Genomic DNA, 24729 nt, shown 5'->3' with positions numbered 1-24729 from the left:
GGGGAGACGTGGATGGATGGAGACATGGATGGGGGGAGACAAGGATGAATGGATGGAGACATAGATGGGGGAGACATGGATGGATGGGGGAGACATGGATGGATGGGGGAGACATGGATGGATGGAGACAAGGATGAATGGATGGAAGGAGACATAGATGGGGGAGACATGGATGGATGGGGGAGACATGGATGGATGGAGACATGGATGGATGGGGGAGACATGGATGGATGGGTGGGTGGACAGGGGAGACATGGATGGATGGATAGATGGAGACATGGATGGATGGATAGATGGAGACATGGATGGATGGATAGATGGAGACATGGATGGATGGATAGATGGAGACATGGACGGATGGAGACATGGATGGATGGATGGAGATATGGACGGATGGATGGATGGAGACATGGATGGATGGATGGATAGATGGAGACATGGACGGATGGATAGATGGAGACATGGATGGATGGATGGATGGACGGACGGGGGATCTTTCTTTGAATACTAAAAATTAATGAAACAGCGTTTTTGGTTTGTGGAGCTCAGAATACAGCGCGGTTCCACTTTCACATTTCTGTGATATTTGCAGTCGTGTCCATAATCCTCCATATCCCCGGTGAAGTGACTATCTTCAGGTGACAGAGATGAAAGTAATCCTCCTACATACGTTGTACCTGTTTATCTGCGGTCTGCTCTTCTATACAGCCATTCAAAGTCCAGAATTTATACCGCTTCTCTGAGAGTTCAGAAAAAGAGGGCGGAGAGCTGAAATTACACACTGCAGAGGAGAGCAATGAAAGCTGAATGGAGGGAAGAACGCCCCCCCCTCCCCCTGCACAGCACACAGGAACAGAGCTGAGGCTGTCATTCTGCTGGAGCTCCTCCCCTGTCACCATGTATCTCTTGGTGTCAGGAAAACCTGTCATCAGTGACTCAGATAGCAGAGGAAGGAGGCAGCAAACAGAAATGACACTCAGTGCTCTGGACTGAGACAAGGACACACTACAGAGGGATGTGCTTTGTTCATTTTTCATGTCTGAGGGTTACAACCACTTTATTATAAGGTGAAACTCTCAATAAATCTATAAAACGTCATATCAAAGGAAAAAAAATGTTTTTATTGTATTCACCTCATTAGTGAGCAAAGTCATAGAAAAACAAACCACCTTTCAGCCCGGCCGGGCAAGACGGGTGTACGAGCCACACCCGGGGGGGATGGGCGCACCCCATACCCAGGAGGACAGCGATGGTCGACTGAACAGGAACATAAAAAAGTGACTCTAGTGCTCCATGGGCTCCTCGGGTTTGTCGGCCGCATCCTCTGCGGGGGCCGCCACCTGTGGGGAGGGAAAATAAAAACCAAAATGATCACTTCCATGAACTCATTGAGACGTATTGGGATAATCTTCCCCACCCCCCCCTGTATGGGCACACAGGAAGTACAGTGTCAGGAAAGGCATCTTCTGATTGGCTGCTGGGGGCAACACGTGCAGAATAATAAAGAGGGGGCTACAGAAGGTCCAGTATGGAATCCCTGATCACCACTCTATACATAAATGTCACGGAGACCGCAAATATAAACGTCTCTCAGGCCCCGCCCACACCGGGTGCGACTTGGCATGTGGCTTGCCTTGCGACTTACAAACCACACAAGTCGCACCCTACTGTCCACAATTACAGCGGTCCTATCGGTTCCCACTTGGTCAGAGCCGCAGCGATTTCTGAAGTAGTGCATGTGCTCAGGGGCGTATCTACCGCAAGGCAAACAAGGCGTTTGCTTAGGGCGGCAATTTTTAGGGGTGCGACACTGCCCCCCAGAAGAAGGGACCTTTTGAGCAGCGGCGGACAGCAGGAAGATCGATGTGCTGGGGCGTGGGGGAGGGCAGTTGCAGAGCGACAGTCGTGTACCTGTCCCTCCAGCAGCTGACGAGCCAGGACCAGGGGACAGCCTGCAGCAGGGAGAGAAGTGGCGGAGATGAAAGAGCCCGGAGTTGGTGAGCTGTGTTGTCTTCTGGGGGCTCTCCCTCCTATTATCCATCCAGGACATTACACTGACAGATTGTATGGGACTGCACACACCTCCACCCCCTGCCTGCAGATCAGCAGCCCTTGGCATGGGGAGAGGGAGGGAGAGAGGGAAGGGGGGGGGGAGAGGGGGGGAAAGAGAGAGAAGAAATGGGGAAAGAGAGGGGGGGAGAGACAGTCTGCACGGTAGGACGACCATTGCTTGCTGATGGTGGCTACAGCCTGTGGTTGGGGTGCCACAGAACATGAGCAAGTGACACCAACACGTTTCAACAGCACGGAAACATTTGTCTGGGGTGTCATTCTTTCAGGTTTTTGTTGCTATCGGTGACCCCAATGACGGGGGGGGGGTGGAGATTTTGTATTTGGGACGGTGTCACCAACCTTCCGCTGCGGTCGCTCTTCCAGCCCTTCCAGGAACGTTGACACCTCGTCGTCATCATAGATGGTGAACTCCATGTCCTTCCCCACAATGCCGATGGAGACGTTCTGCGGAAAATAATTCTCCTGTTATTTTCAATGATCATCGGCCCCCCTCCCGGCATCCCACTGCCGGCGCGGCCCCCCCTCCCGGCATCCCACTGCCGGCGCGGCCCCCCCTCCCGGCATCCCACTGCCGGCGCGGCCCCCCCTCCCGGCATCCCACTGCCGGCGCGGCCCCCCCTCCCGGCATCCCACTGCCGGCGCGGCCCCCCCTCCCGGCATCCCACTGCCGGCGCGGCCCCCCCTCCCGGCATCCCACTGCCGGCGCGGCCCCCCCTCCCGGCATCCCACTGCCGGCGCGGCCCCCCAACGGGCATGGTTGTCATGTTACAATGTATCCCCCCCTCCCCCCTGAAATGCCCCCCATGTTGTCATGTTACAATGTATCCCCCCCTCCCCCTGAAATGCCCCCCATGTTGTCATGTTACAATGTATCCCCCCCTCCCCCCTGAAATGCCCCCCATGTTGTCATGTTACAATGTATCCCCCCCTCCCCCCTGAAATGTCCCCCATGTTGTCATGTTACAATGTATTCCCCCCCCCCCTCCCCCCTGAAATGCCCCCCATGTTGTCATGTTACAATGTATCCCTCCCCCCTGAAATGTCCCCCATGTTGTCATGTTACAATGTATTCCCTCCCCCCTGAAATGTCCCCCATGTTGTCATGTTACAATGTATTACCCCCCCCCGAAATGTTCCCCATGTGGTCATGTTACAATGTATTCCCCCCCCCCCCCCCCGAAATGTTCCCCATGTGGTCATGTTACAATGTATTCCCCCCCCCCGAAATGTTCCCCATGTGGTCATGTTACAATGTATCCCCCCCCGAAATGCAGCACCACATACGCCCCAGCGCTGCCTGGCCACAAAGGGTTAATACAGTGAACTCCTGCCATGGAGGGGGCGTGCTCCGTGTACCACCATGAACCTCCCCGCAGCAATTTCCCAGCATGCACAGGGAGGAGGGGGGCGGGGAGATGTGACGTCACCTTGGTGGTCAAGTCTTGTTCGGCAGGAAGAGTCTCTCTCAGGGCGCGCAGTCCGTGCTTCACAAGCTCATTCAGATTACCTGGACGGGAATCACCAACAACACGGGTCAGGGGGCAAGAGTGTAAAATCATGGGTCCCCCTCCCCCCACATCAAGCTTCCATTTTCATTACAGACCTCATTTAAGTCCCAGTGATGTCATCACTGGGTCTCTGTGCTTCTCTATGCAATGCAAGAAGATCGTGGCTGGTGGGAGGGGCCAGTGTGGCGCTGTACATAGCAAAACAGTACCCTGCCCTCGGCACAAGCCGTGGGAATGACGTAAATATCAGAATGCCTTGGTGGGTAGTCAGTCTGGAGGAGGTGGCTGTATTGCACGCAGATTGCCCTAAGTAACTTGTGATGACGAACTTCCAGACTCCAAGGAATGAAAAGGGCGGGCCAAAGACAGTCAGGATGGAGAGGAGGAGCTAGACAACGCTGGACATCCTCCAGCCAGGAAATGGGGCGGGCCAGAGACCGTCAGGATGGAGAGGGAGGAGCTAGACAACACTGGACATCCTTCAGCCAGGAAATGGGGGGGCTAGAGACAGTCAGGATGGAGAGGGAGGAGCTAGACAATGCTGGACATCGTCCAGCCGGGAAATGGGGCGGGCCAGAGAAAGTCAGGATGGAGAGGGAGGAGCTAGACAACGCTGGACATCGTCCAGCCGGGAAATGGGGCGGGCCAGAGACAGGATGGAGAGGGAGGGGCCTAGACAACACTGGACATCATCCAGCCAGGAAATGGGGCGGGCCAGAGACAGTCAGGATGGAGAGGGAGGAGCTAGACAATGCTGGACATCCTTCAGCCCAGGAAATGGGGTGGGCCAGAGACAGGATGGAGAAGAGGGAGGGGCTAGACAACACTGGACATCATCCAGCCAGGAAATGGGGCGGGCTAGAGACAGTCAGGATGGAGAGGGAGGAGCTAGACAACGCTGGACAACCTTCAGCCAGGAAATGGGGCGGTCCAGACAGCATGGAGAGGGAGGGGCTAGACAACGCTGACCGTCCTCCAGCCAGGAAATGGGGCGGGCCAGAGACAGTCAGGATGGAGAGGGAGGGGCTAGACAACGCTGGAGCTTTGACTGGCTGCAGCTTCAAATGCACGTTGCGTGACGCTCACAGTATGCGGTGACAGAGGAAGCGGAGGTCAAAATTAAAATTTGGTGTAGAATTTGCAGCCATCTTCTAGCTACTTCCCATTGCCCCTCCCACACCATGGCCACCCAATCCAGAACATCCAACCCCACATCTTCACCCCGGACTCACATTCGCTGAATTCCGTCATGTGTCTCTCCAGGTAGGTGCGAGCGGACTGCGAGCGCGCCCCGATAGACATGGCCCTGCAGTCAAAGTAGTTTGCAGAGGGGCAGGTCTGGAAGATGTGCGGCCCCATGTCCTGCCGAGGGGGAGACACAACAAAGAGGACCTGTCACTTCACAGAATGGAGATCGATCAATGGAGGGTCGTCCAGGACCGAATAAACCCCAAATGCCAAAATATTTATAGATTGAAGGACAAAATAGGATTCCTCACAGTGATCATATCTCGCTGAAAATACTATGTATCCCCCGTCTGATCGATGTTTATAAACAATGTTACTTTGTATCTCTCCATCCCCCGTCTGATCGATGTTTATAAACAATGTTACTTTGTATCTCTCTATCTCTCGTCTGATCGATGTTTATAAACAATGTTACTTTGTATCTCTCTATCTCCCGTCTGATCGATGTTTATAAACAATGTTACTTTGTATCTCTATCTCCTGTCTGATCGATGTTTATAAAACAATGTTACTTTGTATCTCTATCTCCCGTCTGATCGATGTTTATAAACAATGTTACTTTGTATCTCTATCTCCCGTCTGATCGATGTTTATAAACAATGTTACTTTGTATCTCCCGTCTGATCGATGTTTATAAACAATGTTACTTTGTATCTCTCCATCTCCCGTCTGATCGATGTTTATAAACAATGTTACTTTGTATCTCTCTATCTCCCGTCTGATCGATGTTATAAACAATGTTACTTTGTATCTATCTCCCGTCTGATCGATGTTTATAAACAATGTTACTTTGTATCTCTATCTCCCGTCTGATCGATGTTTATAAACAATGTTACTTTGTATCTCTATCTCCCGTCTGATCGATGTTTATAAACAATGTTACTTTGTATCTCTCTATCTCCCGTCTCATCGATGTTTATAAACAATGTTACTTTGTATCTCTCTATCTCCCGTCTGATCGATGTTTATAAACAATGTTACTTTGTATCTCTCCATCTCCCGTCTGATCGATGTTTATAAACAATGTTACTTTGTATCTATCTCCCGTCTGATCGATGTTTATAAACAATGTTACTTTGTATCTCTATCTCCCGTCTGATCGATGTTTATAAACAATGTTACTTTGTATCTCTATCTCCCGTCTGATCGATGTTTATAAACAATGTTACTTTGAATACCTCTATCTCCCATCTGAGCGATGTTTATAAACAATGTTACTTTTGTATCTCTCTATCTCCCGTCTGATCGATGTTTATAAACAATGTTACTTTGTATCTCTATCTCCTGTCTGATCGATGTTTATAAACAATGTTACTTTGTATCTCTATCTCCTGTCTGATCGATGTTTATAAACAATGTTACTTTGTATCTCTATCTCCCGTCTGATCGATGTTTATAAACAATGTTACTTTGTATCTCCTCTATCTCCCGTCTCATCGATGTTTATAAACAATGTTACTTTGTATCTCTCCATCTCCCGTCTGATCGATGTTTATAAACGATGTTACTTTGTATCTCCCGTCTGATCGATGTTTATAAACAATGTTACTTTGTATCTCCCGTCTGATCGATGTTTATAAACAATGTTACTTTGTATCTCTCCATCTCCCGTCTGATCGATGTTTATAAACAATGTTACTTTGTATCTCTCTATCTCCCGTCTGATCGATGTTTATAAACAATGTTACTTTGTATCTCTCTATCTCCCGTCTGATCGATGTTTATAAAATATGTTACTTTGTATCTATCTCCCGTCTGATCGATGTTTATAAACAATGTTACTTTGTATCTCTATCTCCCGTCTGATCGATGTTTATAAACAATGTTACTTTGTATCTCTATCTCCCGTCTGATCGATGTTTATAAACAATGTTACTTTGTATACCTCTATCTCCCGTCTGAGCGATGTTTATAAACAATGTTACTTTGTATCTCTCCATCTCCCGTCTGATCGATGTTTATAAACAATGTTACTTTGTATCTCTATCCCCCGTCTGATCGATGTTTATAAACAATGTTACTTTGTATCTCTATCTCCCGTCTGATCGATGTTTATAAACAATGTTACTTTGTATACCTCTATCTCCCGACTGAGCGATGTTTATAAACAATGTGTCAGATGGTCCATTCGTTGGCAGTAACGGCTTCTACAGCAGCTCTATTTACACAGTAACTCCAGGCTGACATTTTGACAGCTGGAAATTGCCAGCACGTGTAAGGAGAGCGGCAGGAGGGAAGGGCCGGGTGCACTTCACATGTAGGAAGGTTTTCTGGGCATGTGTAGCACGTCCGGAGTCCACAGCTGGCTAACTATGCTGGGAAGTTCCCGTAAAATTCAGATTTCTTTGCTCAGGTGAACAACGACCAATCCCCTTCCACTTACATCAAATCCTGCAATCAGCAGCCCCACGCCGTAAGGTCTCCGCCCATAGCGCTGGGTAGGAATTTGTGTTTCTGATGAAGATTAAGAAAAAAAATTCACTCAAGAAAAACTTCACATCTTCAAAGCAGATGTGACAAGAATTCCCCGTTCTCACCCAAAATTAGGATTTAAAGTGGAACTCCAGAAAAATGATTTTCCATGTTAGAGGAAACAACTAGAAATGGTAATTGTGCCCAAGGAGCCCCTGGAAAATCTTTGCCAGGAATTCCTTCTGAAGACTAGCAGTGCACTACCTGTGCCTAGGCACCCGACATCAGTATACTTCCTGTGCCTGGGCACCCCTGATATCCTTGTATCTTTCTGTGCCCGGGCACCCCTATCACTGCACTTCCTGTGCCCAGGCACCCCTGCACTTCCTGTGCCCAGGCACCCCTGCACTTCCTGTGCCCAGGCACCCCTGCACTTCCTGTGCCCAGGCACCCCTGCACTTCCTGTGCCCAGGCACCCCTGCACTTCCTGTGCCCAGGCACCCCTGACCTCAGTATACTTCCTGTGCCTAGGCACCTGACATCAGTATACTTCCCGTGCCTAAACACCCGACATCAGTATACTTCCCATGCCTAGGCACCCGACATAAGTATACTTCCCGTGCCTAGGCACCCCTGATATCCCTGCACTTTCCGCGCCCAGGCACCCCTGATATCCTTGTACCTTCCCGTGCCCAGGCACCCCTGATATCCCTGCACTTCCTGTGCCCAGGCACTTCCTGGTATCTGTGCACTTCCCACAGTTGGGCACTCCTGATATCCCTGCACTTCCCATACCTGGGCACTCCTGATATCAGTGCATGTCCTGTGCCTAGGCATTCATGATATCCCTGCACTTCCCACGCCTGGGCACTCCTGAGATCAGTGCATGTCTCCTGTGCCTAGGCAATCCTGTTCTGTATTCTCACAGTTGTATATCTGCAGTGTGAGATCTTCTAAGGTAGCGCTGCCTTTGACTGCTATACTTCTATTGGGATTTCATAAGATCACTGCTGTGCTTCCCATGGTTCTCTTTCCTGGAGACTCTGTTACTAGGAAGCAACTCCCTGCCACTACCAAGATGGCGGCTTCCACACAGAGACACACAGCAGTACAAGGCATGGAAGTCAGTGACGGGGAAACGGTCACCTGCAGGGAGACCAGAAGCAATCCAGGTGACTGGTCCTTTGCCTGCTGGGCACGGCTTCCATTGGCCGGGCTGAGTGACCCCGCCGTATTATGACATCACTTTGTGACTTCCATAGCGAGATCTCGCCCTAAAAGGATACTGCTTCCGATCAAAGACACCAGGCGGGAGACCGGGAGCGGGCGATCGAAGACAAAGCGGGAATCCAGACACTCCTGACGCATGAAGTTACTGCAAAATAAAAAACAGATTTATACCCACCACTGGAGAAAACACAGACCACACCCTGTCCCCTCCCCCACCCTGTGCCCCCCCCCCCCCACCTCCATCTTGGCTGCCACTTTCAAAGTGCTAAAACTTTACAAAGGCTGACATCACGTTCAAACATAGAATCCCATGTTCCAGCCCCTCTGGGCTCCTCCATACAGCATGGCTGGGCAGTGACAGGTTCTCTTGGCCTGCACTTCCATGGAAGGCTCTGCCCGGGGGGGGGGGGGGGAAATGGGGGAGGGGGGGGGAGACGGGATTTACTATGAAAGACATTTTCCCAAAACTATGACCCGATCTCTCATAGATGTTCTCCGGATGTATGAAGGGAGACATTGCCGATCGGTCCTTGGGATGTCAGCGAACAACAGCAATTATATTCATTGACTTTTTTTCAGATGTAATAATAATAATAATAATAATAATAATAATTGTTACTTTCTGGACGATTCTACAAAAGCAGAGAAAACGCCATCAGAGGAGCGCCAACCACTTACCAGAGCAGCCGGGCGTCGGCGGTGAGACCCGCGATGGAAATGCCCACGTGATTGTCCACATTGAGGATCTTCTTCTGATGAGCCGCCAACTCCGACTGAGCTCTCTGTACAACACAGCAAACATCACCACAGGAGCTTACACTCTAATGTCCCCTCCCCCACAGTCACATCGGTCTCTGTACCGGAGGAGCTTACACTCTAATGTCCCCTCCCCCGCAGTCCCATCAGTCTCTGTACCAGAGGAGCTTACACTCTAATGTCCCCTCCCCCGCAGTCCCATCAGTCTCTGTACCAGAGGAGCTTACACTCTAATGTCCCCTCCCCCGCAGTCCCATCAGTCTCTGTACCAGAGGAGCTTACACTCTAATGTCCCCTCCCCCGCAGTCCCATCAGTCTCTGTACCAGAGGAGCTTACACTCTAATGTCCCCTCCCCCGCAGTCCCATCAGTCTCTGTACCAGAGGAGCTTACACTCCAATGTCCCCTCCCCCGCAGTCCCATCAGTCTCTGTACCGGAGGAGCTTACACTCTAATGTCCCCTCCCCCGCAGTCCCATCAGTCTCTGTACCAGAGGAGCTTACACTCTAATGTCCCCTCCCCCGCAGTCCCATCAGTCTCTGTACCAGAGGAGCTTACACTCCAATGTCCCCTCCCCCACAGTCACATCAGTCTCTGTACCAGAGGAGCTTACACTCTAATGTCCCCTCCCCCGCAGTCACATCAGTCTCTGTACCAGAGGAGCTTACGCTCTAATGTCCCCTCCCCCACAGTCCCATCAGTCTCTGTACCAGAGGAGCTTACACTCTAATGTCCCCTCCCCCGCAGTCACATCGGTCTCTGTACCAGAGGAGCTTACACTCCAATGTCCCCTCCCCCACAGTCACATCAGTCTCTGTACCAGAGGAGCTTACGCTCTAATGTCCCCTCCCCCGCAGTCACATCAGTCTCTGTACCAGAGGAGCTTACGCTCTAATGTCCCCTCCCCCACAGTCCCATCAGTCTCTGTACCAGAGGAGCTTACACTCTAATGTCCCCTCCCCCGCAGTCACATCAGTCTCTGTACCAGAGGAGCTTACACTCTAATGTCCCCTCCCCCGCAGTCACATCGGTCTCTGTACCAGAGGAGCTTACGCTCTAATGTCCCCTCCCCCGCAGTCACACACTATTATTATACATTTATATAGCTCTGACATATACCGCAGCGCTGTACAGAGATCACTGGGGCATCAGCCAGGTACAGTATATTGATAGTTACTTTGGTACAAGCTGGAACAATGTAAACATATATAAAATATCCATATCCGGAGTCAGGGGTGGACTGACAACTCATGGGGCCCCCGGGCAATAGGGGATCATGGGGCCCCTGTGTCCTTGCCCAAACTAAAAAAAAAGCCTATGAAAAAGGTACCAGGGGCATCTCATGGGGCCCCCTACTGACCCCGGGCCCTCGGGCAGTGCCCGAGTTTCCAAATGGTAGTCCGCCCCTGCCCAGAGTTCTTCTTTAAAGCTGAATTCCAGGAATTCAGCAAGTTTGCAAAACAATTCAGCACACTAGAAGTTAAGTCCAATTGGGTGCATGTCACCTCCTGGACTTCTCTCTATGACTTATATATGACAGGTTTATTGCTCTCCCAGGAGGATACATGGGACACTGGAGGCCGTGATAGAAGCACACAGAGCTGCTATGCCCGCCCCTCCCCTCTGCTGGCCATTCACAGATGCCTTTGTATTTTATGAAAGAGTTCAAATAATACAAAGGCTTCTGTGAATGGGCAGAAAAAAAAAGGAGGGGCGGGCATAGCAATTCCAGCAAATCTGCTCTTGGAAGGAAAAAACACTGGCAGTGAGCTGCAGTTCTCTCCCTGAGTATATGGGGGGCGGCACCTCAGACTTGCCTGCAGTATTTACAAAGCAGCCAAGTTCCTGGAATCCAGATTTAAAGAGAAACCGTCTCCCTGGTGAGGCTCAATGATCAAACAAACTGACCTTCAAAGCCACGAGGACGGCGTGCGTCTTGGACTTCAGTCCCACGGTGGCGGAGCCCTGCTTCACCGCTTCCATGGCGTACTCGATCTGATGGATCCGGCCCTGGGGAGGAGACGACAGTCAGAACCTCTAACACCGGGGACACCCCCCGAGGAGACGACAGTCAGAACCTCTAACACCGGGGACTCCCCCGAGGACGGCACACTAAACACAGATCTATAGAACGTACGACCAATGATGAGATGATATCACCCAGGGATGGGGGGGTTAGAGATGAAGTAGAACAGCCCCCCTACCACCACCACCCCCTCCCCTACCACCACCACCCCCCTATTACCACCACCACCCCCTCCCCTACCACCACCCCCTCCCCTACCACCACCTCCTCCCCTCACCACCACCACCCCCTCCCTACCACCACCACCCCCCTATTACCACCACCACCCCCTCCCCTACCACCACCCCCTCCCCTACCACCACCTCCTCCTCCTCCCCTACCACCACCCCCCCCTTCCCTACCACCACCCCCTCCTAGTCCCCTACCACCACCACCTCCCTCCCCTACCACCACCCCCCCCTCCCCTACCACCACCACCCCCTCCTAGTCCCCTACCACCACCACCTCCTAGTCCCCTACCACCACCACCTCCTAGTCCCCTACCACCACCCCCCCCTAGTCCCCTACCACCACCCCCCCCTAGTCCCCTACCACCACCCCCCCCCTAGTCCCCTACCACCACCACCACCTCCTAGTCCCCTACCACCACCACCTCCTAGTCCCCTACCACCACCACCTCCTAGTCCCCTACCACCACCACCTCCTAGTCCCCTACCACCACCCCCCCCCCTCCCCTACCACCACCACCCCCTCCTAGTCCCCTACCACCACCACCCCCTCCTAGTCCCCTACCACCACCACCCCCTCCTAGTCCCCTACCACCACCTCCCCCCCTACCCTACCACCACCTCCCCCCCTACCCTATCACCATCCCTCCCCTACCACCACCTCCCCCCCTACCCTATCACCATCCCTCCCCTACCACCATCCCTCCCCTACCACCACCTCCACCCCTACCCTACCACCACCTCCCCCCCTACCCTACCACCACCTCCCCCCCTACCCTACCACCACCTCCCCCCCTACCCTACCACCACCTCCCCCCCTACCCTACCACCACCTCCCCCCCTACCCTACCACCACCTCCCCCCCTACCCTACCACCACCTCCCCTACCACCCTACCACCACCTCCCCTACCACCACCTCCCCTACCACCACCTCCCCTACCACCACCTCCCCCCCTACCCTACCACCACCTCCTCCTCTACCACCACCACCTCCCCTTCCACCACCACCCCCCCTACCCTGATCGCCCCTCATGTTAACCCCTTCCTGTCCAGTGCCATTAGTACAGTGTCGGGGCTTTTTATTAGCCCTGATCACTGTATTGGTGTCACTGGGGATGTCAGTGACACCAAGTCAGTTCGCCGCAGTCCCGCTATAAGTCGCTGATCACCACCATTACTAGTAAAAAATAAATAATAATTCCAGTATATATACCGCCATTTGTAAACGCTATAATTTTCACGTAAACCAATTATGTACACGTATTGGATTTTTCTTTTTAGTAAGGACACGGAACAGAATACAGTTTGACCGAAATTTATAACAACTTTTTTTTTTACTGGGTGTTTTATGGCAAAAAAAGTCAAAAATATATTTTTTTTTTCTCCTGACCTTTGACCCTGACCCAAACACTAACCCTGGCACTGAACTGGATCAAACCTTGATCTCGGTATCTTTTCTTTACTTTTTATTTTATTCTTTAATATTTATTTATTCATTTTTTTTTTAAACAGTTTTTTTCCCCCTCTATGCAAGGAGAGAGATACAATGTATCTCTCCTACATTCATAGAGAAAACACAAAAAACAAAGGGGGGCGGGGCTGCACAGTGACTGATCACTGTGATAACCAATCAGAGTTAGGGACTGATGTGAATGTACAATATATATGTAACGCGCTGTGGCAGCTCTATATAAGTACCTGAAATAAATTACAAACTGGATTTAACCACTTGCTGACCGCAATACACACATACAGTAAAGGAAATGTGTATTTGCCCCCCCTGGGGGTGAATGTTCGCCCCTCACACAGAAACGATCGGTCTAACAATGGAATGTTCGCCCCTCACACAGAAATGATCGGTCTAACAATGGAATGTTCACCCCTCACATAGAAATGATCGGTCTAACAATGGAATGTTCACCCCTCACACAGAAATGATCGGTCTAACAATGGAATGTTCGCCCCTCACACAGAAATGATCGGTCTAACAATGGAATGTTCGCCCCTCACACAGAAATGATCGGTCTAACAATGGAATGTTCGCCCCTCACACAGAAATGATCGGTCTAACAATGGAATGTTCACCCCTCACACAGAAATGATCGGTCTAACAATGGAATGTTCGCCCCTCACATAGAAATGATCGGTCTAACAATGGAATGTTCGCCCCTCACATAGAAATGATCGGTCTAACAATGGAATGTTCACCCCTCACACAGAAATGATCGGTCTAACAATGGAATGTTCACCCCTCACACAGAAATGATCGGTCTAACAATGGAATGTTCGCCCCTCACACAGAAATGATCGGTCTAACAATGGAATGTTCGCCCCTCACATAGAAACGATCGGTCTAACAATGGAATGTTCGCCCCTCACACAGAAACGATCGGTCTAACAATGGTATGTTCGCCCCTCACACAGAAATGATCGGTCTAACAATGGAATGTTCGCCCCTCACACAGAAACGATCGGTCTAACAATGGAATGTTCGGTGTAACACTGAGAGACAGAATACAACAACAAATTCAGCAGAAATGCGTCTAACAAATGATGACGGATCTGCATGTTCATGAGGGAAAGAAGGATTTGATCCCCTATCATTCAGCAGGATTTCTGGCTCCCAGGTGTCTCTCATACAGGTAACAAGCTGAGATTAGAAGCAGTCTCTTAAAGGGAGTGCTGCTAATCTCGTTGTGTTACCTGTATAACAGACACCTGTCCACAGGAGCCATCAAACCATCAGATTCCAAACTCTCCACCATGGCAAAGACCAAAGAGCTGTCCAAGGATGTCAGGGACAAGATGGTAGACCTACACAAGGCTGGACTGGGCTACCAAACTATGGCCAAGCAGATTGGTGAGAAGGTGACAACAGTTGGTGCAATCATTCACAAATGGAAGAAACACAAAACAAGTGTCAGTCTCCCTAGGTCTGGTGCACCATGCAAGATCTCCCCTCGTGGAGTGTCAATGATCATGAGAACAGTGAGGAATCATCCCAGAACTACACGTGAGGATCTTGTCAATGATCTCCAGGCAGCTGGGACCACAGTCACCAAGAAAACAATTGGTAACACACTACGCCGACAAGGACTGAAATCCTGCAGTGCCCGCACGGTCCCTCTGCTCAAGAAAGCCCATGTCCAGGCCCGTCTGAAGTCTGCCACTGAACATCTGAATGATGCAGAGGAGGACTGGTGGGAAGTGTTGTGGTCAGATGAGACCAAAATCCAGCTCTTTGGCATCAACTCAACTCGCCGTGTTTGGAGGAGGAATGCTGCCTATGACCCCAAGAACACCATCCCAACTGTGAAACATGGTGGTGGAAACATTCTGCTTTGGGGGTGTTTTTCTGCTAAGGGGACAGGACAACTGCACCCCATCAAAGGGACGATGGATGGGGCAATGTACCCTCAAATCTTGGGTGAGAACCTTCTTCCCTCAGCCAGGGCATTGAAAATGGGTGGTGGATGGGTGTTCCAGCATGACAATGACCCAAAACACACGGCCAAGGCAACAAAGGAGCGGCTCCAGAAGAAGCACATTAAGGTCCTGGAGTGGCCTAGACAGTCTCCACACCTTCATCCGATGGAAAATCTGTGGAGGGGCTGAAAGTTCGAGTTGCCAAATGTCAGCCACCAAACCTTCATGACTTGGAGAGGATCTGCCAAGAGGAGTGGGCCAAAATCCCTCCTGAGATGTGTGCGAACCTGGGGGCCAACTCCAGGAAACGTCTGACCTCTGTGATTGTCAACAAGGGATTGGCCACCAAGTACTATGTCATGTTTTGTGAAGGGGATCAAATCCTTCTTTCCCTCATGAACATGCAGATCCGTCATCATTTGTTAGACGCATTTCTGCTGAATTTGTTGTTGTATTCTGTCTCTCAGTGTTACACCGAACATTCCATTGTTAGACCGATCATTTCTGTGTGAGGGGCGAACATTCCATTGTTAGACCGATCATTTCTGTGTGAGGGGCGAACATTCCTGTTAGACCGATCATTTCTGTGTGAGGGGCGAACATTCCATTGTTAGACCGATCATTTCTGTGTGAGGGGCGAACATTCCATTGTTAGACCGATCATTTCTGTGTGAGGGGCGAACATTCCTGTTAGACCGATCATTTCTGTGTGAGGGGCGAACATTCCATTGTTAGACCGATCATTTCTGTGTGAGGGGCGAACATTCAGCATCAGCCGGGGAGCAAATACACATTTCCTGCACTGTGTATATATATGTATGTATACACACACACACATATATATATATATATATATATATATATATATACACACACACACACACACACACAGACACACACATACAGTTGCAAGAAAAAGTATGTGAACCCCTTGGGATTCCGTGGAGTTTTGCATGAATTTGGCATAAAATGTGCTCTGAACGTCATCTAAGTCACAACAATAGAAGAACACAGTCTGCTGAACATAATGCTACACAAACATTAGATGTTGTCATGGTTTAATTGCACATAACATGTAAACATTCACAGTGCAGGGAGGAAAAAGTATGTGAACCTTTGGACTTAATAACTGGTTGACCCTCCTTCGGCAGCAATAACCTCAACCAAACGTTTCCTGTAGTTGCAGATCAGACCTGCACAACGATCTGGAGTCATTTTGGACCACTCCTCTTCACAAAACTGCTTCAGTGTAGCAATATTCTTGGGATGTCTGGTGTGAATCGCTCTCTTAAGGTCATGCCACAGCATTTCAATGGGGTTGAGGTCAGGACTCTGACTGGGCCACTCCAGAAGGCGTATTCTGTGCTGTTGCAGCCATTGTTTTGTTGAATGACTTGTATGCTTTGGGTCATTGTCCTGTTGCATCACCCATCCTCTGCGGAGCTTCAGTTGGCGGACAGACGGTCGTACGGTTTCCTGCAAAATGTCTTGATAAACTCTGGAATTCATTTTCCCATCAATGACAACAATCCGTCCAGGCCCTGAGGCAGCAAAGCAGCCCCAAACCATGATGCTCCCTCCGCCATGTTTCACAGTGGGGATGAGGTTTTGATGTTGGTGTGCTGGGCCTTTTTTTCTCCACACATAGTGTTGTGTGTTCTTCCCAAACAACTCAATCTTGGTTTCATCTGTCCACAGTATATTCTGCCAGTAGTGCTGTGGAACATCCAGGTGCTCTTCTGCAAACTTCAAACGTGCTGCAATCTTCTTTTTGGACAGCAATGGCTTCCTCCGTGGTGTCCTCCCATGTACTCCATTCTTGTTTCATGTTTTCCTGATTGTAGATGTGTCAACAAAAATGTTAGCATGTGCCAGAGATTTCTGTAGGTCTTTAGCTGACACTCTGGGATTCTTCTTTACCTCATGCAGCATTCTGTGCTGTGCTCTTGCAGTCATTTTTACAGGACGACCCCTCCTAGGGAGAGTAGCAACAGTGCTAAACTTTCTCCATTTGTAGACAGTCTGTCTTACCGTGGACACAGGAACATCAAGGCTTTTGGAGATACTTTTGTAACCCTTTCCAGCTTCATGCAAGTCAACAATTCTTGATTGTAGAACTTCTGAGAGCTCTTTTCTGCGAGGCATGGTTCACATCAGACAGTGCTTCTTGAAACCAGTAAACCCAAAACAGGTGTCAGCAACACATCCAATATCATCACACTGATTGGAGTCAAGGTTGGCTCACTCCTGGCTCCAATTAGCTCTGGGAGAAGTCATTAAGCTAGGGCCTCACATACTTTTTCCTCCCTGCACTGAAAATGTTTACATGTTATGTGCAATTAAACCATGGCAACATCTAATGTTTGTGTAGTATTATGTTCAGCAGACTGTGTTCTTCTATTGTTGTGACTTAGATGACGTTCAGAGCACATTTTATGCCCAATTCATGCAAAACTCCACGTAATCCCAAGGGGTTCACATACTTTTTCTTGCAACTGTATATACACACACACACACACATATATATATATATATATATATATATATACACGTTCGCACGTTGCGGTTGGTTTCCCGGGGTTGTGGCTGAACATATCAGATATGAGCCATGACTCCGGTTTCCTCCTCTGCCGGCAGCCAGCTTTATAATGGAGGTGCTCTGAGCGGCTCACTTTCAGTCCCCTCCCGCAGCTCGCCAGTGTTTCTTGGGTTTACCGTGAAAACCGGTGCGCCCGAGAAATGACCCGACGGTGTGGCCGGCTGCTCCTTCCTCCAGAGTGGGGGCGCTCTAATACAGGAGGGGTGTCACTGGCCGGATCACCGAAAGAAAACAAACGCAGCCGCCACGTCCAATGATTGGTAAACCGAGAGACGGCATTTTGTCTAATACTGGTCTGATAATATGGAAGGTTCGATCGCTCCCCCATCACCGATCTATTTTAAGGTCAGTGAACCCCCCACACACATTGCTCGCTAGTGGGGGGGGTGACACTTTCTGATCTCCCCGACACCCCATGATAGACACAAGGAGCGTGTTGTCTCGGGTACGGCGGGGTGCGGCCGCGGGATTCATCTGTAAATGTTTTATTTAGCAGAGTGTGCCGCCGGCTTTGATGCTGAAGGATCACGCGGCGTCTGTCCCGTCTCTGGGGGGGGTCATGTTTGGACGGAGCAGATTTCGGAGAACAGAGGTCTGGATTGTGAGATCCATAAATGTCGTCCCGTGTTCGGCGTACCTGGGGGCTCCAGACCGTCACGTCGTTGTCATACTGATTGCGAAACTGAAAAAGAAAACAAAAATGTTATCCAATCTGATCGCCGGGACAAGAGAGAGGAAAAGATCGTCTGCAGAGAATACAATGTATACAAGTGAACGATCGATATATACACACCGCCAGAGGGTGACATGCAGGGGCGGACTGACAGCTCATAGGGCCCCCGGGCAATAGGGGATCATGGGGCCCCCGGGCAATAGGGGATCATGGGGCCCCCGGGCAATAGGGGATCATGGGGCCTGTGTCCTTTCCCACACTCAAAGCACACCCAAAAAAGCCTATAATAGGTACCAGGGGCATTTCATGGGGCCCCCTACTGACCCCGGGCTCTCGGGTGGTGCCCGAGTGTTCAGTCCGCCCCTGGTCACAACACCCCCCCTCCCCCAACACGATCTAAATGCATCACAACTGTCTATCCCTGGAAATAAGAGTGTTGGCCACTCAGGACTTTTCCATAAAACTGAACTCTGGGAACAAAAAATGTGAATTATTAGAGACCTCAAAATCCATAAAGGATAAAATTCACTCTGTGCGCCAAATGCCTCTGCAAACCCAGATATGACCTTGTGAAGATGAAGTGACATCATCAATGTGCTGTATATAGACTGTGCAGAGAGCAGAGCTGTGGGAGGGGCCCAACAGGCTCCACCCACTACAGAATGCTACAAGAGGGGGCGGAGACAAGACCAGTCACCCTGCACAATGAGAGAGCAGAGTTGTGGGAGGGGCCCAGCAGGCTCCACCCTGCACCACCTGGTCAGAAATTTGCTAGCATCCGGCCACCATGCTGGTATGAGCCACAGGCATCCGATTCTAGAATGACCAGAAAAACCTGACTCCCGATATCCCCGCACTTCCCGGGCACTCCTGATATCCCCGCACTTCCCAGGCACTCCCGATATCCCCGCACTTCCTGAGCTCGGGCACTCCCGATATCCCCGCACTTCCTGAGCTCGGGCACTCCCGATATCCCCGCACTTCCCGGGCACTCCCGATATCCCCGCACTTCCCGAGCCCGGGCACTCCCGATATCCCCGCACTTCCCAGGCACTCCCGATATCCCCGCACTTCCCGGGCACTCCCGATATCCCCGCACTTCCCGAGCCCGGGCGCTCCCGATATCCCCGCACTTCCCGAGCCCTCCCGACAACCCCGCACTTCCCGAGCCCGGGCGCTCCCGACATCCCCGCACTTCCCGAGCCCGGGCGCTCCCAACATCCCCGCACTTCCTGAGCCCGGGCGCTCCCGACATCCCCGCACTCCTGATATCCCTGCACTTCCCGCGCACGGGCGCTCCCGACATCCCCGCACTTCCCGGGCGCTCCCGATATCCCCGCACTTCCCGGGCGCTCCCGATATCCCCGCACTTCCCGGGCGCTCCCGATATCCCCGCACTTCCTGTGCATACATCGTCATAGCTGTGTATCTGCAGCGTGAGGTCATCTATGGCACTGCTGGTCTCAGAGGATTTAGAGTGATATGTGATGTCACTGCTGTACTGTTCTTTGGTGGAGGGAAGCTGTACCTGAGGACCTGCAGTGTAAGGATTTCTCTGCTTCCCCCCCCCCCCCCCATCCTGATCATCCCAGGAACTGGAGGCTCTATGGAATTGTTGACTTATCCTGATCTTCATGAGAACAGGGATGGGACACAGATTGCAGCCCCATCCTGATCTCCCTGGAGGGGGGGGGGCGGGTACATAGCAGCCCCCATCCTGATCTCCCTGGAGGGGGGGGGGCGGGTACATAGCAGCCCCCATCCTGATCTCCCTGGGGGAGGGGGGAGGCACAAACAGCAGCCCCACCCTGATCTCCCTGGGGGAGGGGGGAGGCACAAACAGCAGCCCCACCCTGATCTCCGTGGCAAATCTGCACCCGCTACCCATGTTTGGAGAAATTTGATCTTCAGCTGCTTTATTTGTGTATGAGACCAATGGAGGGGGGAGGGGGTGGGAAGGGGAGGGGGTGGGAAGGAGAGGAGGGGGGGGGGCCAGGAAAGTCCCGCACTGAACAGACCTCAGATGGGAGGAACATTCCCTGAGAGCCGCCAACAAAAGTAAAAGTGAAAGTTGGAGGAGAGAAGAGCCGCTACTTCCTGAATGATGTGCCCTCGCCCAACCCCCGCCCTGTATACAGTATATACCTCACACCTGTATACATACAGTGGCTGGAGCCGGGCCGCTCCCCAGGATATAGTACCCCCCCCCCACAGATGGAGAATAATGAACATTTCCCGCACAATACAAACATTTCACAGCAATTCATCTGGATTGGTTTCTTTTTGTAACATCGTCATACAATGTAACCATCCATGGAGCGCTCTCCCCGTCATCACATTGTTACATTGTATACAGATCCTTCCCCCGGATCATACCGAGTCCATCCCCCGCACACAGAGACATTGTTACATTGTATACAGATCCTCCCCCGGATCATACCGAGTCCATCCCCCGCACAGAGACATTGTTACATTGTATACTGGATCCATCCCCCTCTATATACCCCATCCCCCGCACAGAGACATTGTTACATTGTATACTGGATCCATCCTCCTCTATATACCCCATCCCCCCCCACAGAGACATTGTTACATTGTATACTGGATCCATCCTCCTCTATATACCCCATCCCCCCCCCCCCCCCACAGAGACATTGTTACATTGTATACTGGATCCATCCCCCTCTATATACCCCATCCCCCCCACACAGAGACATTGTTACATTGTATACTGGATCCATCCTCCTCTATATACCCCATCCCCCACACACAGAGACATTGTTACATTGTATACTGGATCCATCCTCCTCTATATACCCCATCCCCCCCACACAGAGCCATTGTTACATTGTATACTGGATCCATCCTCCTCTATATACCCCATCCCCCCCCCCCCACAGAGACATTGTTACATTGTATACTGGATCCATCCCCCTCTATATACCCCATCCCCCCCCCCACAGAGACATTGTTACATTGTATACTGGATCCATCCCCCTCTATATACCCCATCCCCCGCACAGAGACATTGTTACATTGTATAATGGATCCATCCTCCTCTATATACCCCATCCCCCGCACAGAGACATTGTTACATTGTATACTGGATCCATCCCCCTCTATATACCCCTTCCCCCCACACAGAGACTGTTACATTGTCTCCGCCCCGGTCTCAGGTCTTCTGCAGACTCTAACAGGTTTTCTTCTAAGATTGCCCTGTATTTGGCTCCATCCATCTTCCCATCAACTCTGACCAGCTTCCCTGTCCCTGCTGAAGAAAAGCATCCCCACCACATGATGCTGCCACCACCATGTTTCACAGTGGGGATGGTGTGTTCAGGGGGAGGGGCAATGTTAGTTTCCCCCACACATAGCATTTTCCTTTTAGGCCGTAAAGTTCCATGTTGGTCTCCTCTGACCAGAGCCCCTTCTTCCACATGTTTGCCGTGTCCCCCATGTTGGTCTCCTCTGACCAGAGCCCCTTCCTCCACATGTTTGCCGTGTCCCCCATGTTGGTCTCCTCTGACCAGAGCCCCTTCTTCCACATGTTTGCTGTGCCCCCCACATGGCTTCTCACAACCTGCACACGGGACTTCTTATGGCTTTCCTCCAACAATGGCTTCTTCTTGTCACTCTTCCATAAAGGCAGATTTGTGGAGTGACGACTAATAGTTGTCCTGAGGACAGATTCTCCCACCTGAGCTGTGATCTCTGCAGCTCCTCCACAGTTCCCATGAGCCTCTTGGCTGCTTCTCTGATGAATGCTCTCCTTGCCGGGCCGGTCAGTTTAGGTGGACGGCCATGTCTTGGTAGGTTGACAGTTGTGCCGTACTCCTCCCATCTTCGGATGATGGATTGAACACAGAGCTCCGTGAGATGGGCAAAGCTTGGGAGATTGTTTGTTATAACCTAACCCGGCTTTACACTTATCCACAACTTTATCCCTGACCTGTCTGGTGTGTTCCTTGGCCTTCATGATGCTGTTTGTTCACTAATGTTCTCTAACAAACCTCTGAGGGCTTCACAGAACAGCTGGATTTATACTGAGATCACATGACACACGGGGGGGCTCTATGTACTAATGAGGGGACTTCTGAAGGCAATTGGTTCCACTAGATTGTAGTTAGAGTAAAGGGGGCCGAATACAAATGCTGCCACACTTTTCACAGATTTATTGGTCACAAATGTTGGAAACCATTTCTCATTTTCCTTCCACTTCACAATTATGTGCCCCTTTGTGTCGTCCATCACATCCAATCCCGATAGATACATTGTAACATGACAACATGGGGGGGGGGAGACATTGTAACATGACAACATGGGGGGGATACATTGTAACATGACAACATGGGGGGGATACATTGTAACATGACAACATGGGGGACATTGGGGGGGGGGGAATTTTTCAAGGCTCTGTAAATGAAGAGCGGGGTCACCCAGCACAGCACCACCATCTTGTTAAAGGAGAACTCCAGACAAAGCTGTGTTTTTGGGTGGAGTGTGGTAAGGCTAGTTCCTCCTGTCCCGGTGACCCCCCCCCACCACAGATTTATCCCCCTTTCCTGTCCCGGTGACCCCCCCCCCCACAGAAAGGAGATTTATCCCCCATTCCTGACCCCCCCCCCCACAGAAAGGAGATTTATCCCCCTTTCCTGTCCCGGTGACCCCCCCCCCCACAGAAAGGAGATTTATCCCCCTTTCCTGACCCCCCCCCCCCCACAGAGAGGAGATTTATCCCCCTTTCCTGTCCCGGTGACCCCCCCCACCACAGAGAGGAGATTTATCCCCCTTTCCTGTCCCGGTGACCCCCCCCCACCACAGAGAGGAGATTTATCCCCCTTTCCTGTCCCGGTGACCCCCCCCCACCACAGAGAGGAGATTTATCCCCCTTTCCTGTCCCGGTGACCCCCCCTTCCCCACCACAGAGAGGAGATTTATCCCCCTTTCCTGTCCCGGTGACCCCCAGAGAGATTTATCCCCTTTTCCTGTCCCAGTGACCCCAGAGAGGAGATTTATCCCCCTTTCCTGTCCCGGTGACCCCAGAGAGGAGATTTATCCCCTTTTCCTGTCCCAGTGATCCCCAGAGAGATTTATCCCCTTTTCCTGTCCCGGTGACCCCAGAGAGGAGATGTATCCCCCTTTCCTGTCCCGGTGACCCCAGAGAGGAGATGTATCCCCCTTTCCTGTCCCGGTGACCCCAGAGAGGAGATTTATCCCCTTTTCCTGTCCTGGTGACCCCCAGAGAGATTTATCCCCTTTTCCTGTCCCGGTGACCCCCAGAGAGGAGATTTATCCCCTTTTCCTGTCCCGGTGACCCCAGAGAGGAGATTTATCCCCCTTTCCTGTCCCGGTGACCCCAGAGAGGACCATACTGAACCATCTCCCTGCATACAGAATTCCCCCCGGGGGCCTCTCTTCCATGGGCCGGCCCTGCAGGCAGTGTGGTGCCGGGGATGTGTGCGGTGGGCCCGGAATGCGGTCACCCCCTCCCCCCGGACTCACCATGCTGATCCTCCGCTGTGGCCGAGCTGCTGAATAATGCCGGAAATCGGCGCTCAGCTACTCCGGTCTGCGCTCAGCGCTCTCCGCCCCGCCCCCCTCCGACCAGACCAATCCACTCCGCTGGGTCACATGACATCCCTCAATCGTCTGGATTTTTTTTTTTCCCTGAAGGAAACTTTATTGACAACCAACCGCTCTGTACGCTGTGCAGCTTCTGAGCCTTTTTTCTTTTTTTGTTATTATCAATATCGGTAACAACTTTATTTATACTCCACAGAGTGAACAGGCACTGTGGAGCTCTCTGTAGGGGGAGGGATGAGGTCACTGACACACTGAGGGGGGGGGGGGTGTCTACAGAGATCCCCAGATCCCATTAACTATCACTTAGAGGCGCCATCGACTATAGAAGTTCGATTTATCTTCAGCCAAACTCCAGCCTGAACCAGTTATTTCCTTCTGGGTGGAGTGAGGAAGGGCCAGACCCTCTGTTAAGGGGAAATTCACCTTCTAGGGGCCCCTGTACAGGAAGTGAAGGGAAATCAAAAATGATACATTGTCACCAGAACAGGAAGTGAGATGAGATCTTCTGAAAGGGTAACCTCGGTCTAAGAGGGAATTTCCTCCTACTTCCTGTTGAAATGAGGGGAAATCCAAAATGATACGTTGTCACCAAAACAGGAAGTGAAATGAGATCTTCTGAAAGGGTAACCTCGTTCTAAGAGGGAATTTCCTCCCACTTCCTGTTGAAATGAGGGGAAATCCAAAATGATACTATGTCACCAGAACAGGAAGTGAAATGAGATCTTCTGAAAGGTTGACCTCGGTCTAAGAGGGGATTTCCTCCTACTTCCTGTTGAAATTATGGGAAATCCCAAATGATACATTGTCACCAGAACAGGAATTGAGATGAGATCTTCTGAAAGGGTAACTGGTCTAAGAGGGGATTTCTCCCTACTTCCTGTTGAATTATACTGTTGTCACCAGAACAGGAAGTGAGATCTTCTGAAAGGGTAACCTCGGTCTAAGAGGGGATTTCCTCCTACTTCCTC

The 24729-nt window shown here is 51.1% G+C and overlaps 1 protein-coding gene across 1 annotated transcript; it reads right to left on the bottom strand.

The window, feature by feature from the left end:
* Positions 1-1100: 1100 nt before the first annotated feature.
* Positions 1101-23795, bottom strand: PSMA1 (proteasome 20S subunit alpha 1). Its single transcript, XM_089666971.1, has 10 exons — positions 23681-23795; positions 18143-18187; positions 11135-11236; positions 9150-9253; positions 8528-8616; positions 7213-7283; positions 4814-4943; positions 3501-3580; positions 2413-2517; positions 1101-1340 (listed from the first exon to the last, which is right to left on the bottom strand). Exons 1-10 carry the CDS (start codon positions 23681-23683, stop codon positions 1284-1286), a joined length of 786 nt encoding a protein of 261 aa, XP_089523097.1. The 5' UTR covers positions 23684-23795; the 3' UTR covers positions 1101-1283.
* Between the last annotated feature and the right edge of the window lie 934 nt (positions 23796-24729).

The sequence above is a fragment of the Staurois parvus genome, unplaced genomic scaffold, assembly GCF_062004578.1.
Source record: "Staurois parvus isolate SC_StPar_1 unplaced genomic scaffold, SC_StPar_1.0 ptg002945l, whole genome shotgun sequence".
NCBI classification, from domain to species: Eukaryota; Metazoa; Chordata; class Amphibia; order Anura; family Ranidae; genus Staurois; species Staurois parvus.
Note: the sequence above shows the minus strand (reverse complement) of the source record. Positions and strands in the feature narration are given on the sequence as shown.

Coding starts and splice junctions, on each gene's coding strand:
- PSMA1 (XM_089666971.1), bottom strand. Junction 11,237..18,142: donor TGACGGTCTGGAGCCCCCAG/GTACGCCGAACA, acceptor TCTCCTCCCCAG/GGCCGGATCCATCAGATCGA. Junction 4,944..7,212: donor TGCTGATTGCAGGATTTGAT/GTAAGTGGAAGG, acceptor CCCCCTCGGCAG/GACATGGGGCCGCACATCTT.